General features: G+C 51.1%; 1 protein-coding gene across 1 annotated transcript; it reads left to right on the top strand.

Annotated features, from left to right (window-relative positions):
- The first annotated feature begins 12,810 nt into the window (after positions 1-12,810).
- LOC124678130 (receptor-like serine/threonine-protein kinase SD1-7) lies at positions 12,811-17,442 on the top strand. Its single transcript, XM_047214055.1, has 8 exons — positions 12,811-13,370; positions 13,751-14,085; positions 15,642-15,758; positions 15,852-15,979; positions 16,133-16,346; positions 16,422-16,671; positions 16,792-16,924; positions 17,131-17,442. The coding sequence occupies exons 1-8, from the start codon at positions 12,811-12,813 to the stop codon at positions 17,440-17,442; spliced, it is 2,049 nt and encodes a 682-aa protein (XP_047070011.1).
- Positions 17,443-17,933: the final 491 nt, after the last annotated feature.

The raw sequence follows: 17,933 nt of genomic DNA, 5'->3' as shown, positions 1-17,933 counted from the left end.
ACCGTGGTATGTGGTCTCTTATGAACTTATTCATATGCTTGCAAGACATTAGACGACATTCCAGCGAGAGGGCCCGGAGTATATCTATCCGTCATCGGGATGGACAAATCCCACCGTTGATCCATATGCCTCAACTCATACTTTCCGGATACTTAATCCCACCTTTATAACCACCCATTTACGCAGATGGCGTTTGATGTAATCAAAGTACCTTTCCGGTATAAGTGATTTACATGATCTCATGGTCGAAAGGACTAGGTAACTATGTATCGAAAGCTTATAGCAAATAACTTAATGACGTGATCTTATGCTACGCTTAAATGGGTGTGTCCATTACATCATTCATATAACTAGCAAAGTGGCCCTCGCAAATGCGAGGGCAACATCATTAGTGGGTTCTAATAAACTAAGTGATTATTTCTTTGAACGTACTATGTTTTCCATAACATTATGCTGTGACATCTTTTAGGTATTCGGTGCTATTATATTTTTAGCCATAGTTTCATGGAATGACTCTTAATATCATAAAATATCACATATACGTTTTTATTTGGCGTGCATTTTCTCTTTTACTTAAGAATATTTGATTTGCCATTTGCAAGAGTGCCAAATTATATCCTTGTGTCATTTGTATACGATATTAGATCGGTATGATGAAGTAATCGATCTTACTATATTATAGGCATCAAATTAAGTATATCAATCTAACAGTTATTTGAATGTGACACGTACCTTCAAAGCAAGTTCCAAAGTCCGGACTTAGGCGTGTCGTACCTCGGTAATAAATAATGATATTCTAGTAGCTAAATCCTCACATTACATTGGCTATACAATACAAACCTAAAAGTCAACCGAAATAAGAATACATTTAAAGGAATGTATTGCTAGACCCAAGAGGAAAATATAACCCATTAAATCATAAAAACATTTTTATTTTTAGGTATTACTATGGGAGAGGCTACTGTATTGCATATTCCAGAGACATAAATTGAATATCACAGTTCATAGTGTTTGGGATTTGCTTACCTCATAATGATAGAAAAAAATTAGCAGCAATTAGAAGGCTACTTCAATAAGGAATCGTAACACTCTTTGCTTAAGGCATGTGCCAGCTTGCCGAGGTGTGTCATTTGTCTTTTTCTATATCCTCAACTCGTCAAACCTCAAGTTTTTTGGTTGTATATATAACATGGATATGAATTGTCAATTTTTTGATAACTTTTAAACGTGTGTGAAATTGACACTTAGATGATAAATGATCAAGTACAATTCAACATGAGATGCTAAACCTGAAAAAAAGTACTTTGTTGAGCGATATTTAATCAGCAAAAATCCGAAGACTTAGACATGAATCACTGCTGCTACAATTTTTATGTCAGTATATATATTTATATCAATGAAATGCAACTCCGGCTGTGTTTTTTATCAAAGTAAAACTGATTATTAATCATATCCATGATGATGATTCCGTTAACTGTACTGACCACACCATATCGAGCAAATACAAATCAGATGCACTACATCAAGGCAAATACAAATCAGATGCACTACATCAAGGATTTAAGACGTACATGACCATGCCATCCTATTGCTAGCAGGTGGTGCATATGAATAGCTAAGAAGAACGGGTACACTTCCATTAATTAGGTAATTAATCTCCATGCACTACTTTTATTATATACTAAACCCAATGAAAAGCTCAATGGGGTTGGTTGAGAAGTTTCAATTATAATCAACAAAAATCCAAAGATTTAGACATGAATCAATGCTTTTCCAGGTGCAGCTGAATTGACAACTCAGTTGTTAAGGCTTATAAGTATTCTTTGTATCCCCTTGTGTCGAATCAATAAATTTGGATTTTACTTCCCTCGAAGACTGTTGCGACCCCTATACTTGTGGGTTATCATAGCCTCGGGGGCTACTCCCATCGGGAACGCTGTTCGCGTGCCCGATGAAATTATACAAAGGCGTGGTGAGCATATTTCGAGTTATACAAATAACTCTTCATATACTCCCATCGGGAGGACAAGATAAAAATATACAAGTCATCCGGTGATTCGAATAAATGTGCTATTCCAACAGCCAAAAAGCACTCGACAATATATTCTCAGAGTGCCTCAGTCGCAAATTAATCTCTGAATGCCGCAATACTTTGCGAAGGTAAGTCCCCGGGTTCCATCCTGTGCGGCGTGGCACCGCCTCTGACGGTGCTTCGCTACTTTTTCCATGTCAGCAGATGCGAAGAAAAATCCTAACGGACGCGTTAGGTACCCGATAAAATATGACTGGAATTCGACATATGGTAAGACCTTAAGCGGCGCATGCCGAATTACACCAGTATCCCAAGATCATGTCCAGGGAGGTGATCTTGAAGTAGGTTTTGGTGGATTGCCATGAGAGCAGTTAACTAGTACTCGATCCGTCAGATGAACTAGCCCCAATTACCGTTATCCCTGTACAATATACGAATGTTTTATTAAAGATATGTGTTAATTCGAAGAAGTTGTATGGTAATTGTAAAGTTGGAGATTCTCCCTGATTCTCCGATTCAAGCAAAATCTCGGGGCTACTCGACATAGGCATCCCCAATGGGCCTGCCGAAGACGGTACCCGGGGTTTATCGAAGGCCCATGAGTCGACAAATACGAAGCTCGGAAGCCCAATTAGTTATTGATAAGGAAAGATATAATTGTATTAGGAATAAAGAGATTTGTAACTTTACGGGTCGAACTCAAAGAGTCTCCCGGAATCTGTAAACTTGTGTAATACGAAACCCTCGGCTCCGCCTCCTATATAAGGGGGAGTCGAGGGACGAAGAGAGGATCGATTTCATTGTTAACACAACCCTAGTTTTCTAGTAGTCGAGTACTTTTTCGGCTGAAACCCTCGAGATCTACTTGTCCTCTACTTCCAACTAAACCCTAGTCTACAATCTGTAGGCATTGACAAGTTAATACCTTGTCAGTGATCTTGCACGCAGGATTGGTAAAACAAAAGAGGTTCGAGATGTCACCAAAGCTTTTCTTTGAAGGAAATTATGTGCGCCTCCGATTCATGATTGATGTGAGCAAGCCTCTTATGCGATTCGTTTCACTAATGGTAGAAGGAGAAGGAAGAAATAGGATGGCGGTGAAGTATGAAAAAATTCCCTTCTTACGTAAACGGTGTGGCCTCCTAGGACATGACCATGAGGAATGTGGTGATGGGCCCCGGGATCCTAAAGATCTCCAATATGGTGAGTGGATGCTGGTTGTTCGAAGCAGTAATTCTCGGTTGGAGCCAAGGCGGTTTGCTGCTCGCGAACCTGGCAGTGGAGGCTTCATGAACCGTGGCGGTTTTATCCCTGGCGCCAAGAAACGGTCTTCTCAAGAAGCGGTGCTAGACGATAGGGAGGATATTAGGGACACGGCTTCTAGTTCGGGAAAGGTGGCTCCCATGGATGAAGATAATATTGTCATGGTATCGTCACGACATATGCCATAGGGTGGCTAAAGAAGGTGGTTCCTAGTTGGTCTCACGACGGTATCCGGATGCGGGTATGGGCACGAGCGACACGGCGACGTACCCAGGTTCGAGGCCCTTCTGTGGAGGTAACACCTCTACTCCTGCTATGAGTGTATAAGTGGTATCACAGTACAATGGTGCTCCTTGAGCTGTATCCGGCTGCTCGGGGAGGCTAAGGTAGACGAAGGTCTCTCTCCCAGAGTAGCGCTAAGACTAGAATGAATAAGAAATGATCGATCCTCCCCGCACGAGAGGGGTAGTGTAGCTTATATAGATGCTGGCACTTTACAGAGAAGTCCCTATGACCTACTGGCCGACTGGCCGGCTTCGGCTCCTGCTCCTTCCCGAGGCGTTGACGTCAGGAGCCGTTGAGGCCTCATGGCCTGTCCCATCCTCCTGCCGGAGTCAGCGGCATGGAGAGGAGGTGTCCCTGTCGCCATCACGACCTGTAGACGTACGACGCCATGATGCCCTGTCCGGCGGAGGCACTGTTTCTCTACAGTGCCCCGCCCTTTACGGAGAGTGAGATCATCGTGGACTTTAGGAGCCGGACTACCTTTCCAGTTCCTTCTCCTGCAAGCCTCACCAACCCGGACCATGTCGGGAGAAACAAACCAAGCCGGATATGGCAAGTTGAAGCCGGCCCAGCCACGAGCGCGAGCCGGGCTGCTGCCAGGCCAGCGTGGACTTTGAACCAGCCGGCTCCCAAGGCAGCCGGCCTCGGCTCCAGCCGGCTTCTCCTCAGCCGGCCTTTGCCGCGGGCCGACAGGCCTTGAGCCGGTTGTTCTCAGTCCTTTGCCCTACCCGGGGTCTTCCCCCCGACATTAGCCCCTGAAGCTGGTAATGTCCTGCGTAAATAAGGACCTCGGCAGGTTTCCCCGACCCTTAGTCTCTGATCCCGCGGATTGTTCTCCGAAAAGCACCCAAGGGGCCGGCTAAGAATTTTCGTTCAGCCGGCTGCGCCCTCTCCAGCTTGCTCCGTCCGGCTGCTCTCAAGCCGGACGCCGCTTCGTTATGCGGGTTTTAATATTCCAAGTGTTGGAGGCTGTTCCGCCTTACTCAAAAAGTTTTTAGGCCGGGTTGGAGGAAAACGTCCGGCTGCGGCTGGGGCGCGCCGGAGTCTCCGCCGCCTCGGGCCCTGCGCCCGACTTGATGGCTTCTGACTTCACCGCAGTGGCCGTTTCGTCTGGTCACATCGCTGTCCCTGCCGGATCCTTTGTGGTCGTGGGCGACGTGGTGTGGCCGTTTCCAGTAACCGCAGCGGTAGTGGGGGCAATTATGGCACAGTTAATCCTCGATCGTGGCCCACGATCGCCACGTGGTAGCGCATCGTGCGCGGCAGGCGGCTATAAATGCCCTGGGGCGGTACCGAAGCGGCCACTCTGCCCACTTCGTCCCCGCGCCCAAGCTTTCACTCTCCCGCTCGAGCGAGCCTTTTCACGCCATCGCAGCTCCTCCGGCGACCTCCTGGCGAACCTCGGCGAACAAGCGCGGCCACGCTAGCTTCTCCAAACAAACCATCATGGTGCCTTTTCGGCCGTTGCTGTAGGTGACGACAATGTTAGGCCCTGCTGACGTATGCGTGGGAGGCACTCCTGCAGTCCGCCGGACGATCGGATCCAGCAGGTCCGAGCCTTGCTGCTGCCAGGTCGAGATGAAGAAACGATTTAACAGCAATAAATCAGATTTTTTTTGAACCTGGGCAATAAATCAGATACAACGAAGCATAATTAGCATCAACAATTTCCATTCATCACAACCAGAGATTTGTACATTTGATAATATTCATACCAAATATTAGCAAGCTACCGATGAAAGTGCAGACACCTAGAAGCAATTCAGTTGGATAACCAGATAGCCATCGATCCGTTTTAGAGGAAATATAAGTAGAGGACAATCTGGCTTTTTCTTTGTTGGCGTGTTCAGGATACCATGGACACCGGTGCACAATCGTCAACTATATGCTCCAAAAATAGAGTAAATACATGGATCAGATTTTCGAGGAATTCATAATACTCTTGGTTAGTTTATCACCAACTATTTTGGATCAGATATAAACTATATTTGTTTTTTCAGATGCCCCTATAGTAAATGTTGTTAGATTCTAATTTTGCTGTTAGTATATGAATAGCAAAACTGATGAAAAAAACATCAACGAGTAAATATGGATTTCCACTTCCAAAATTTTCACCAAAGTCCAAACATGTGTATGGATGTAGCTTTTGAAAGTGTTGTAGGGCCGTCAAAATTACGGTAACGAAACAAAAAAGCATATTGTGTAACATAATACTTATGTTGTGCCATGAAGAAAAAAGTTGAAATGTTGTTTTTCAGTTGTAGCGATGTTCGATGTGAATTTGGATTTTTGGGGGAAATTTTGAATAGTACTAACGTTTTTCGACGAAAAAATTATTATTCCACTTTCGGTGCAACGCATGGGCATTTTTCCTAGTTTTTAATAACGGCAGTTTATCGTTTTACCCTCCAGCAGAGTACATGTCAACGAAAAGCAGAATAAACAGAAAGGTCAGGATGCGTGGATGGAATTTTTGGCAAAAAAGACCACCCTGCCCAATTTATTGACAAAAAAGACCACCTGTGACTGTAATTGACAAAAAAGACCACCTTCTCTGTGGCGGCAGCGCCCCCAGGTGACACGTGGCACATGCCGCCACAGCATGTGGCGGCAGAAGTTTGCCGTAGCAGCGCCGTCCATCACCGTAAAGTATGGCGGGCCATGCCGCCAGAGGCAGAGGCGGCAGGGTGACATAGAGGATGCCTCCATTGAGTGTGGCGGCAGGCCTGCCACTTGCTAATTGTTTTGCATCCTCAATTAAATTTTACATGGCAGGAGAGGATACGACGGATTGACATTGGAGGAGAAAGTTTTGTATAAGCATTCACCTATGTTCTATCTACGACATGGCCTGCACACCGTCCTGGATCCTAGAAGTGCAAAATGAGCAGCTGAGCTAGCAAGCTATGGTTAGGGTATCCGGCGATGCAAACGGATGATGAGCGACTGTTTGCGCCCGCCCGGACCGAAACACGCTCCAGTGGGGCGACGTATTGTCATTCGCAGCGACGCAATTCGGTGCATATTTGCGTCTGGAATGTGTCGTGATGGACGCTGCGTGGACACCCAAAGTGACCGCTCGCTTCTTCACCGGGCCCGCTTGGCAGTCCTCATTGTCGTCGCCGTCGTCGTCGTGGTCATCCTGTGCAGGCGCTGGCTCCTGCCGTGTTCGACGACGAGGCACCGGTGGACGGTCAAAGGGGAAGTCCATGTCGCCCAGGAAGCCCGCCCTCCTCCTCGGATCCTTGTCGGACGCGAGGTAGGTGCACCAGCTGTTAGATTCGATGACGTAGGCGGGATCGGCGCGGAGGTCCGGCTGTAGGTACCGCCGTTTGCGCCGGATCTCGGCGCTCCTATATGGCTCGCGCGCAGGCATGGGCGGGACGGGCACCCGGAGGTAGCTTAGCCGCCAGCCCCCAGGCATGTGCACGTCCCCCAGCCGTCACATATCGTCCAGTTCGCGTGCATCAGCCGCGCCACGTTGACGGGCAGCGGCACCCTCTGCCGCCGCTCCTCATTCTTGGTGCCGCCGCCGGACGCCTTGAAGTCGTTCTTCGTCTTCCCTATGGTGTTACGGCGGCGCGCAGTGGTGGTGGTGGGAGTGGAGGTGTGGGCGTACCTACTCGCCGTCGCGCGGCCTACACCGGCCTCGGTTACTCACAGTCGCGCGGCCTACTACTGGCCGTCGTCGAAGCGGGAGCGCTTCGCGCACGCCGGCGAACAGACATCTCGTCCTGCCGCCTGCGCCGTTCGAGGGCCTCGGCCAGGGAGCTGTCCCACAGGGCCTCCGCCTGGGCGAACGCCACCTGGGTAGCCGCCGCCAACGCCGCCGCCTGGGCCTCCTCCTCCTCCGCCGCCGTCTGGACCACCGCCGCCGCATCCTCGTTTGCCTGGGCCGCCGCCAGGACCACCACCGCCGCGTCCTCGTTCACCTGGGCCGCCGCCTGGATCGCTGCCATGTCGGCGATGAAGCGGGCCCTGTCCCTAGCCGCCTCCGCCACTGCTTCGTCACTGGCGGCGATGGCGGCCACCAGCTCCCGATTCTCCTGCTCGACCCGCGCGGGAGAAGGGCCCCTACGCTGGAGCGAGTCCAGGTCGGAGCACATTAACCCCCGAGCCATGGCCATCACATAGCTGTGGGCTTCCTCCTCCACCACCCAAGCCTGACGGCGCTGGGCGTCCCCAGCCAGGGACTCGAAGGACGCGAGCAGAACCCGCTGGTCGCCGGCGCACTCGAAGCGGCTGGGCACGGGGGGGTCGTCGTCCGCGATGTCGTGGATGACGGCGTCCGCCGGAGGGGCCGCGATGGCCGCCCGCGCCTCCGCGAGCTCGGCCCTGGCGTCGGCAAGCTCGGCCATGGCGTTGGCGATCTCCGCCCTGGTCGCCGCGAGACGCCCTTCCGCGCGCTCTGCCGCCTCCGCCACCGCCTCCGCAACCTCTGCTTCCGCCGCCGCCGCCTCCAGGTCCAGGTGCTGGGCCTCAACGTCGGCGGCGGCTACCTCCTCCTCCTCCTCCGGGTGGAGCTGGCGGCACATGTGAACAACGTGCTCCCACTTAATGTGGAAGGCCATGGATGGATGGATTAGCTTGAGGTGTGTCCGTCGTCCCCGTCGGTGTCCACCATATATAGCCACGGCGGGGCGGGAAACGGCGTTCGCGCGGGTCGTTTCCCGCGCGCGCGGCCGGCGAAACTTGCCAATGTATTGGGCACGCGCGGGAACGAACGTCGTCGCGCGGGAACAGTTAATCGCCGACGGCAATCCTCGACGAGACGTAAAACACCATTAGCGAGCTTGACGCTGCCCCCGGTTAAAAAATGCGTCCGCACCGCTGGAGATACCCCAGACGCAAACGGTCGTCCTGGGCCACATCGCGTCCGCGGGCCGACGCAAACGGGCATTTTAGACGTCCGAAATGCGTCGGCCCGCTGGAGATGCCCTTACCATAGCTAGCTAGCTCAGCTGCTCATTTTGAACTTCTAGAATCTAGGACGGTGTGCAGGCCATATCGTAGATAGGACATGGGTTCTACTGTAGTGAATACTTACACAAAAGCTTCTCTTCCAATGTCAATGCGTCGCATCTCCTGCCATGTAAAATTTAATTGAGGATGCAAAAAAATTTAGCAAGGGGCAGGCCTGCCGCCACACTCAATGGAGGCATCCTCCATGTCACCCTGCCGCCCCTGCCTTTGGCGGCATGGCCCGCCATACTTGACGGCGACGGACGGCGCTGCTACGGCAAGCTTCTGCCGTCACATGCTATGGCGGCATGTGCCACGTGTCACCTGGGGGCGCTGCCGCCATAGAGAAGGTGGTCTTTTTTGTCAATTACAGTCACAAGTGGTCCTTTTTGTCAATAAATTGGGCAGGGTGGTCTCTTTTGCCAAAAATTCGCGTGGATGTGGAGCTAGAAAAGGCCGTGGCTGGAGAGGTCGATGCGGTGGGGAGCAGAGCTGCAGAGGGAGGCTCCGCCAGCAGCTATGGGGAGCAAGGGCAGGTCACGCAGGTGGCGGAGGAGACTTGGGGGAGGTCAAATTTCGACCGACGACGGAGAGGACCCTAGGGGAGCTCAAGATCTGGGCGGGTAGCCTCCTCTGCTGGTGGGCGCATGGTAGTCGAGCGGAAGCATTGGCGCTGGAGCTTGAGGGGTGGCCTAGGCAGTGCATGGATCGTCCATGGCAGCGGCGGGAGGCAGTCAGGCAGAGACGGGCAGAACGACGACGGATACTCAGTTGGGCCCGACAGGAGAAAGATCATGATGGGAGGCGCCTTGGTGGGATCGTGGGTGGCGGCGCATGGGGACGCGGAGGCCTGCCGGAGACGGGAAAGGAGAGTTGACGCGGGGGGGGTGGCTGTGAGGAAGGACGAGCGCCGCGGGAGCCTGCCGAGAACGGGGAAGACGATCCAGCGCCGGGGGAGGAGGGACGGGACGGAGTGAGGAGCTTCCGGCGGCGGAGAAGGAAGGGCCGGCGGCGGGGAAGGTGGGGCGAGGTCAGCGAGGTTGGGCACGCCCGTGGGTCAGAATGATTGGGGCTAGTTTTCGGGATTTTTCGTGTTTCCGCTAGATCGCCTTCTTATATGGTTAGCTGGTGCTCAGAATAATATTCTGAGCACCGGTTTCAGAATAGTGTAAGTGTTCAGCAAGAGTGTTTTGCTGCATATGTCGATCGACAACGAAACAATTTGGCAAATGTCAACAAATTAGACGAGTCAGCAATCTCGCTATCTGCCCATTTGCTATTTTTATTGGAAGACATGGCTGGTTTGTCTAAACATGCTGCTACACGGTGCTATAGTATCAGATAGTCTACCGGAGTGCTCCCCCTGTTTTAAGGCAATATTTCCAAAAATAGAAAGCTGATAGCGACATGTCTCCTGTCGGAGTGCTCCCCTGTTTTAAGGTAATATTTCCAAAAATAGAAAGCTGATAGCGACATGTCTCCTGTCTGAAAGCGACATTTCACACGAATAAGCTTATCACATGTACCCGACAGTTCTCCGTCCGTTCGTCAACTTGCATATAATTAACAAATAATTTACTTCATATAAAAATAAAGTGACAGCCCGTGCACTGTATAATGACTAAACATATATTTATTGTTTTTGCAAAAATTACATCCCTCAAAAACATCTCAACGCCTGCTAGTTTGTGATTCAAAAAAATAGAGGATGTAGAAAATGCAGCGTGGGTGTATAAAAAGGGGAAAAATTACATCCAAATTGTGCTAGTGTTTTACGGTCTTGATCTATATCAAAGATTCTGGATGTAGAAAAAGGGAAAAAATTACATCTAGAATTTGGGTGCACCTTAAGCTTTTATCACTCTAGATGTAAGAAAAAAATACTCTAGTAAAAATACATGTAGTTACAAAAGGAACACATACAGAATTTGAGAACATTTCTGCTGTTACATAATCTCACGATGGCCAATCTTACAAAATCTGATTCCTGTATGTATAAAACTAGTAACCTTACCTATCCACAGCCCGCAACACTGCCGATGGCCAGCAGGGGACGATGTGGTCGAATCCATCGAGCTCGCCAGGTGCTGCTACCGTCGCGGGTGGGGACGCATGCCAGCTCGCCCACAACATATGCGGGGAAGAACTAGCTCCTCCGACCATTAGAGGAGGGGCGGCCGCATCTGAGGTGGGGCCTGCTAGTGGGGTCCACAGCGAATGCCGGAGTTCGGGGAACGGGTGGCGAGAAAAGCTTCCGCAGCGGGCCACCACCGCCATTGATGCCTCCCCTCCGCCTCGGGGGCACCAGGGCCGCTTGATTCACCCCCTCCGCCTTGGGAACACCATGGTTGTGGCCCTCCGCCTCGAGACCGTGGGCGACGTTGATCCACGACACCATGGTTCCCGATTCTTCCTCCGTCGACCTCATGTTCATCTCATGGGGGCTCGATCCATCTCCTCTAGGTGTGGTTGGTGAGCGGTGGGGATGGAATTCCTTATAACCCCCCCCCCGAGGTCACTTAAACCCCACATGTCAGAGACAGCGGCGGGGGGCCTGTGAGCTCACTTAACATCAACTGGGGGGTTATCGTAGATTATCCCCTAGGGACGTGTAGCACGGGAGGTCGATTGCCTTATCAGGAAGCCTTGTTTTGGCCCGAATCGGTCAATGTCTAGGCTGCCACCTCTCGTGCCCAATCCAAAGAGCCAGGAAGGTGGGCACCCTGTAACACTAGACGGTGCTCCGGCACCTAATAGAAAGGAAAACGATTCTTTTCCTCCGGAGGCTGGGAGCGACGGAGCCTCCGGGTCGAGCATCGTTCGATCTATTGACGCGTCCGTCTCTATCGTACATTCGTACCCACGCGTCTACGGGGGCCCCACCTAAACCTTATCTTTCACCCCCGTCGTTCCCAACCACTCGTTCCTCTGGTCCCGACGTCCCGTCCCCCAATTGCTCTTCTTCCTCCTCGACTACACAGCGGTAGCCATGGTCAACCTCCTGCTGCCATGGCCAGCCTCCCGCGCACCCACCATGGCTACGGCGATGGCGGAGACCGAAGCCTTAGTTCCCCCGACGCTCGCCGTCGCAGGAGATGGAGGCCGCGGCAGAGGCCCGTAACCCCACCTTCCTCAGCACCCCGTCGTCGCCGGAGATGGAGGCCGCGGCGGAGGCCCGTAACACCAGCTCCCTCGGCGCCCCGCCGTCGTCGGGGAAGGAGGCCATGGGTGCTGCGACTGCATATGGCGGGTGCTGCGAGGCAAGGCCAACGGTGGTACCCACCGGCAACGGCGGTGCTTTTGCCTCCGGCGGTGGATGCTGCCACCGGCGACGACAGATGCTCCGACCGTAGACAGCGGATGCTACCAGCGGCAACGACGGATGCTGCAACCAGTGGCGGCGGAGCTTTGACCTCCGACGGTAGAGCTGCGAGCAGCGACTCGATGGATGCTGCCACCGGCGGCGACGAATGCTGTGACCGGCAGGAGCGGAGCTTTGACCTCCGACGGTGGAGCGGCGAGCGGCGACTGCGGATGCTACCACCAGCGATGGCGGATGTTGCGATCGACAACTGCGGATGCTACCACCAGCGACGGTGAATGCTGCGACCGCCAGCGGCGGAGCTTTGACCTCTGACGGTGGATGCTGCAACCGCCGGCGGCGGAGCTTTGACCTGTGATGGAGGATGCTGCGACCGGCGATGGCGGATGCTACCACCGGCGACGGCAGTGGCGGTGCTGCCATAGGTAGGCGACATCGCTACCATCAGGTTGAGGTGGTGCTGCACCGATGCTGCAAGGACGGGTGACGGTGCTGTCCACCGGAGTTGACGCGTCTCCGGCGAGGTCTCTCGTCGGACTTCCTTTTTCTTCGTGCGTTCGGCTGGAGGGTGGTTCGGGTTGGTGAGCGCGGTCGTAACATCTGCATGATCTGTGAATTTGTTTGCTTTCTGCTGCGCGGCGTGGAGATGATACGTGCAAATGGGAGTGACACGTGTCGCACAGGGGAATCGGAGGCTGGAAAGAAATTATCCTCCGGAGGATTTTGAGCACTGTCCTAATAGAAATTGGGAAACATATTCCGGTGAGTAGTTGTCATCGTCGTATAGCAACCGAAGGGAGTAGGTTCCTACTGTTCTGCCTACCGTCGGTGTATAAAACTGGGAAGCAATCCACGGCACACTTAGATTCCGCTGCTATATCGGCGAAACGGCGGTCTTCCGTACTTTCCTTTCCGTATTCAGCCGGGCGCGCGCGCGCGCAAGATCATGAGCCAGAGCCACCACCGACTCTTCCACGTTTTCCTCTCCGTGCTGCTTCTCACAGCCTCGGCCGTCGCCGACAGCACGTTGACGCAGTCGGGGGCCATCGGCGGCGACCAGAGGCTTGTCTCTCCCGGGGACGTCTTCCAGCTCGGGCTCTTTTCCGTCGCCAACAACACCAAGTGGTTTCTCGGCATATGGTTCACCGTCTCCCCGAGCGCCGTCGTCTGGGTCGCCAACCGCGACCACCCGCTCGACACCTCGTCCGGCCTAGTCGCGCTCAGCGGCCGAGGAAACCTCGTCCTCCTCGACGCCGCCAGCAATAACGAAACCATCTGGTCGTCCAACTCCTCCTCCCTGGGCGCCGCTGGTGCGGTCGCGCAGCTCCACGACAACGGCAACCTGGTGCTCGCGGACGAGGCCGGCGCCGTGCTGTGGCAAAGCTTCGAGCACCCGACGAACACGTTAATCTCCGGGTTGCGAACCGGGAAGAACCTCAGGACCGGCGCCCAGTGGTTCCTCTCCTCGTGGCGCAGCGCCGACGACCCGTCGACAGGCGACTTCCGGTACGTGATGGACACGCAGGGCTCGCCGGAAATGCGCGTATGGAGGAATTCGAAGGGACGCCAGATGTCCCGGTCGGGGCCGTGGAACGGGGTGCGGTTCAGCGGCGTACCGGAGATGACAACCTTCGAGGACATGTTCGAGTTCCAGTTCACCGACACCGCCGACGAGGTCTCGTTCATGTATCACGGCCGCGACGGGTCGCCGGTGTCACGATTGGCGCTGAATGAGTTCGGCGTGCTGCAGCGCATGGTCTGGGACCGCACGGCGCTGGCGTGGAGCGTCTTCGCGGCGTGTCCGAGAGACCAGTGCGACACCTACGGCCTTTGCGGCGCATTCGGCGTCTGCAACGTGGGGGCGCCGTGGCGTGCGGCTGCATCAGGGGGTTCATGCCGGGGTCGCCGGCGGAGTGGCGCATGCGGAACGCGACCGGCGGGTGCGCCCGGAGCACGCCGCTACAGTGCGCCGGCGGGGACGGGTTCTACGCCCTGCGCGGCGTGAAGCTTCCGGAGACGCACGGCAGCACCGTGGACGCCGGCGCCACGCTCGCGGAGTGCGGCCGGAGGTGCCTCTCCAACTGCTCCTGCACGGCGTACGCCGCGTCGGACATCCGGGGAGGCGGGACTGGGTGCATACAGTGGTTCGGCGAGCTCATGGACACGCGCTTCTTCGACGACGGGCAGGATCTCTTCGTCAGGCTCGCAAAGTCTGACCTAGGTAAATGATACGCAGCACTCTTTACTTCGGTGTTCACAAGTGTTGATTTGTTGTTCAAGAACGAGAATCATCAGATGAACCTAGACACGCATGAGCCCTAGTTTGAAAAAAATAGCAAAAAATATAGTTCTTAGTTTTTAGAGAAAATCATGATCAAAAATCACAAAAGAGGTATACGGTGGAAACTTACTCTTGCAAATTTTTATACTACCCCGTTCCGCAAAACAAGACGTATAATTTTTTTTAAATTTTATTCTAAAGTCAAACAACATTAACTTTGACCAAATTTATAGATAAAACTATCGACAATTACAATATTACGTAGATCTAATATATTTAGTGATATATCTAATAAGATGAGGTTGATAGTTTTTTCTAAAAGTTTGGTTAGACTTTGCATGGTTTAACTTTTGACAAAAAAATTATGCCTTGTTTTATAAAATGGAGGTAGTAATAAGCTTTGACAATCTGGAAACTGTGCAAAGATCACACATGGTGTTTTAGCTACAATTTTTTTTGAAGGTTTAGTTTCAAAATTTTGAACCACGTATGTAGCCTGAATCATTTTGTGTTTTTTCTACTGATCATTAACGGCCATGTATAAGTTCTAAAACTTGCATAATACGATTTTCGTAAATTGTTGCCACTCCGAAGAGGATTTTCGCTATTTGATAAAACTTGGATTTCAGGCGCCCTAGATTTCGAATATTAGTTCAAGAAGCGAGGCATTTGCAATGGCACTTCCCTCCGTTCACAATTACTTCGCGTTCTGGGTTTAGTCGAAGTCAAACTTTGTAAAGTTTGATCAAATATTGAGAAAAAAAGTTAACATCTATAATGTAAAATCTATACTATTGGAATCTTCATAAAGTATATTTTTATATTATGTGCATTTGGTATTATGGATATTAATATTGTTTCCGATATTCTTAGTCAAACTTGACAAAGTTTAACTTTAACTAAATCTAGAACGGAGGGAATTACCATTACAAATTTGTCGCACAGTACAGTCAATGCCTTAACTCCTTAGTAGTAATATTCAATTTCCTGTCGCACTTGAACCCAATCGATTTCACGAATCTCTTGTTTGGGATTCTTGGATTCTCTTGTTTGACTTTGCTTCTTCTCCCTGCCAATCAATTCCAAAAAATAGACGGCATATGGAGCTTGATATTTTCACTCGATAATAGAAAATCATTTGATCCAAGATAATATATTTATTCTCCCGCATCTACAAATAATAAGATTATTATGTGTAGGCAAACTTATCCAAAGAACCGAGTTCCACATATAAAACCCATCCTCATATTATACACACCTTAGCTTGACTTCAGCTACCGATTACACAGAAACAAATTGTACTGGAACATCCGATTGAGGTCAGGAAAACAGACTTTCTCCATGCACTGAATGATATTTCCAATCACTGACGTGTCCCATTGAATCACCTAGCAGGACAAACATGTCAAGCTCACATTTTGTACAACCTTGGATCAATCTTAGCCTAATTACAATGCATCTAAGTCAACGCTGACCACTGCGCCTACATGTTTCAGAGCCAACCAAGCCCAAGAAATTCGTCGCGGTCATCACAGCGGTGATAACAGGGTTTGCGTTGCTTCTCCTATTCTTTGGTTTCATGATTTTGAGAAAGGCGCGGCGCAGTAAGGAAGGTCAGTCAGAGTTCGTGGTGTAGCAGGATAATCTGAGACTACCCCTTGCTCTGTCGCTCATGTCATGTGGCTGCTGCCGTCTCCATTTTGCAGTCACCATGTTTGACGACATCATGAGAGGCGAATGCCCGACGTACGATTTCGGAATCATTAGAGCGGCCACCGGTGGATTCTGTCCCAAGAACGCGATCGGGCGCGGTGGCTTCGGCATTGTTTACAAGGTGATAGATAATGCTTTACACCTTGCAATAGCCCAATCCATGTAGATCAGAACTTGAAATTTCCTTTTGTGGTATAATTGAACAAAAAGTTCGAAAGTACAATAGTCTTGTACTTGTATGACAAATGTCTGACTAACTGGCTTTATTTATCAGGGTAAACTGCCAGACGGCCAGGAAGTCGCGGTGAAGAAGCTCTCAGCGGAGAACAGAATGCAAGGCCTGAGGGAGTTCAAGAACGAGGTGGACCTGATCGCCAAGCTGCAGCACCGCAACCTGGTGCGCCTGCTCGGCTGCTGCATCCACGACTCCGAGAGGTTACTAGTCTACGAGTACATGAGCAACAAGAGTTTGGACGCCTTCATTTTCGGTACGCGCCTAACTCATTGGTAATAGCAGTAAAACCATCACAATTCCTCGCTCAGTTCAGTAAATTCGCCACCAGATTCGAGGAGGCGCGCGTCGTTGAGCTGGAAGACGAGGATGGACGTCATCCTCGGTGTCGCGAGGGGGCTCGTCTACCTTCACCAGGACTCGAGGCACACAATGATCCACCGAGACCTCAAGGCTGCCAACGTCCTCCTTGACAAGGAGATGGTGGCCAAGATATCGGATTTCGGCATCGCGAGGCTATTCAGCAGCACCGGCGATGACCTTGAGGACTCGACCGTCACCGAAAGGATTGTCGGGACATAGTAAGCAAATCAACTTTCCATCACACAACAATGGTCAAACATACTGTACCTCGATTTCTTTTTTGAAGTGTACCCTCGCCGGATTTCCTGACATTTTGTTCGTACGGCGGTGGCATCCAGCGGTTACATGTCACCGGAGTACGCCATGGATGGCATGGTATCCTTCATGCAGGACGTGTACAGCTTCGGTGTGCTGGTGCTGGAGATCGTCAGTGGCAGGAGGAACCAACGAAGTTTCAACCTCATAGTTCATGTAAGCAATCAGTTACACCCCTGCAGCTGAAAACAAAATAATATAAATAATTTTCCTCTGGATTTGGTCTGATTTCATTAAATTCACTTGAATTCAAATTGCGTGCCTACACGGTCCCAACCCTGTCTTTGAAACAAGAAACACCTACTGATGGAATCACATTGAATTCCACGATGACCTTGACAAAGTACATTTTTTTTTTGCAGGCATGGAAGCTATTTGAAGAAAACAAGAGCCTCGAGCTCCTTGGCTCAACCGTGCGCGACGGCTGCTCCCCGTCGGAGCTACAGCATGCCGTGACATGCATTCAGGTAGGGCTACTGTGCGTTCAGGAGAGCCCGAGCCGACGACCGCAAATGGCCGCAGTAATACCCATGCTGTCGCACCAACAGGCTCTGGTTCGGCCACTTCGGCCTGTGGTCTGCATGCCGATGACTGCTCCGGCAGGCCTTCTCGATGTGCAGGAAGTAACCTCAGGGTGTGTCGGGCTGACCATCACGAGCCTCGAAGGCAGGTAGCATGGACGGAATGATGCAGGGCAAGCTTGAAGCGAAGATTCCAGATGTTACTAACAACTGTTCTGAATGTAATTGAGTGAGACAGGACAAGGTGTTTCTACACCTGGGTGCATATGCACCCTTTATTTGAAATGCATATTAAATATATTTCTAAATGTCAAAAAAATACAAACAAAAATGCCTCGTGTATATCTTGACATGTTACATATTCACAAAGTTGTTTCAGAAAAAACCGATATGTTTTGTGTCTTGTACTAAAAAGACAAAATTTTGGTGTTAAAATAGTCTATTTCTCGAGACATTATTTGTCTTTTTTACATAGGGTACAAAAATTGTCGGTTTTACGTGAAACTTTACGTGTACTCATAGAACGTGTCCCTCTACATGCTAAATTTTTGTTCCTAATTTTTTACTTTTTGAAATATGTGTTATACATATAGGGTGCATATGCACCCATGATCAGTTTTGGTTTTCTGAGTGAGACAGTTGCA

Source organism: Lolium rigidum, chromosome 7 (assembly GCF_022539505.1).
Source record: "Lolium rigidum isolate FL_2022 chromosome 7, APGP_CSIRO_Lrig_0.1, whole genome shotgun sequence".
In the NCBI taxonomy this organism is placed as follows: Eukaryota; Viridiplantae; Streptophyta; class Magnoliopsida; order Poales; family Poaceae; genus Lolium; species Lolium rigidum.
The sequence above is the reverse complement of the archived record's forward strand: the minus strand, read 5'-3'. Positions and strand labels throughout refer to the sequence as shown.

What these genes read in the sequence shown, in the direction of transcription:
- LOC124678130 (XM_047214055.1), top strand. Translation starts at nt 12,811, where the DNA reads ATGAGCCAGAGCCACCACCGACTCTTCCACGTTTTCCTCTCCGTGCTG. An exon ending in GCTCGCAAAGTCTGACCTAG is followed by an intron (nt 14,086 to 15,641) that starts GTAAATGATACG and finishes TACATGTTTCAG; the next exon opens with AGCCAACCAAGCCCAAGAAA. An exon ending in TTTGGACGCCTTCATTTTCG is followed by an intron (nt 16,347 to 16,421) that starts GTACGCGCCTAA and finishes ATTCGCCACCAG; the next exon opens with ATTCGAGGAGGCGCGCGTCG.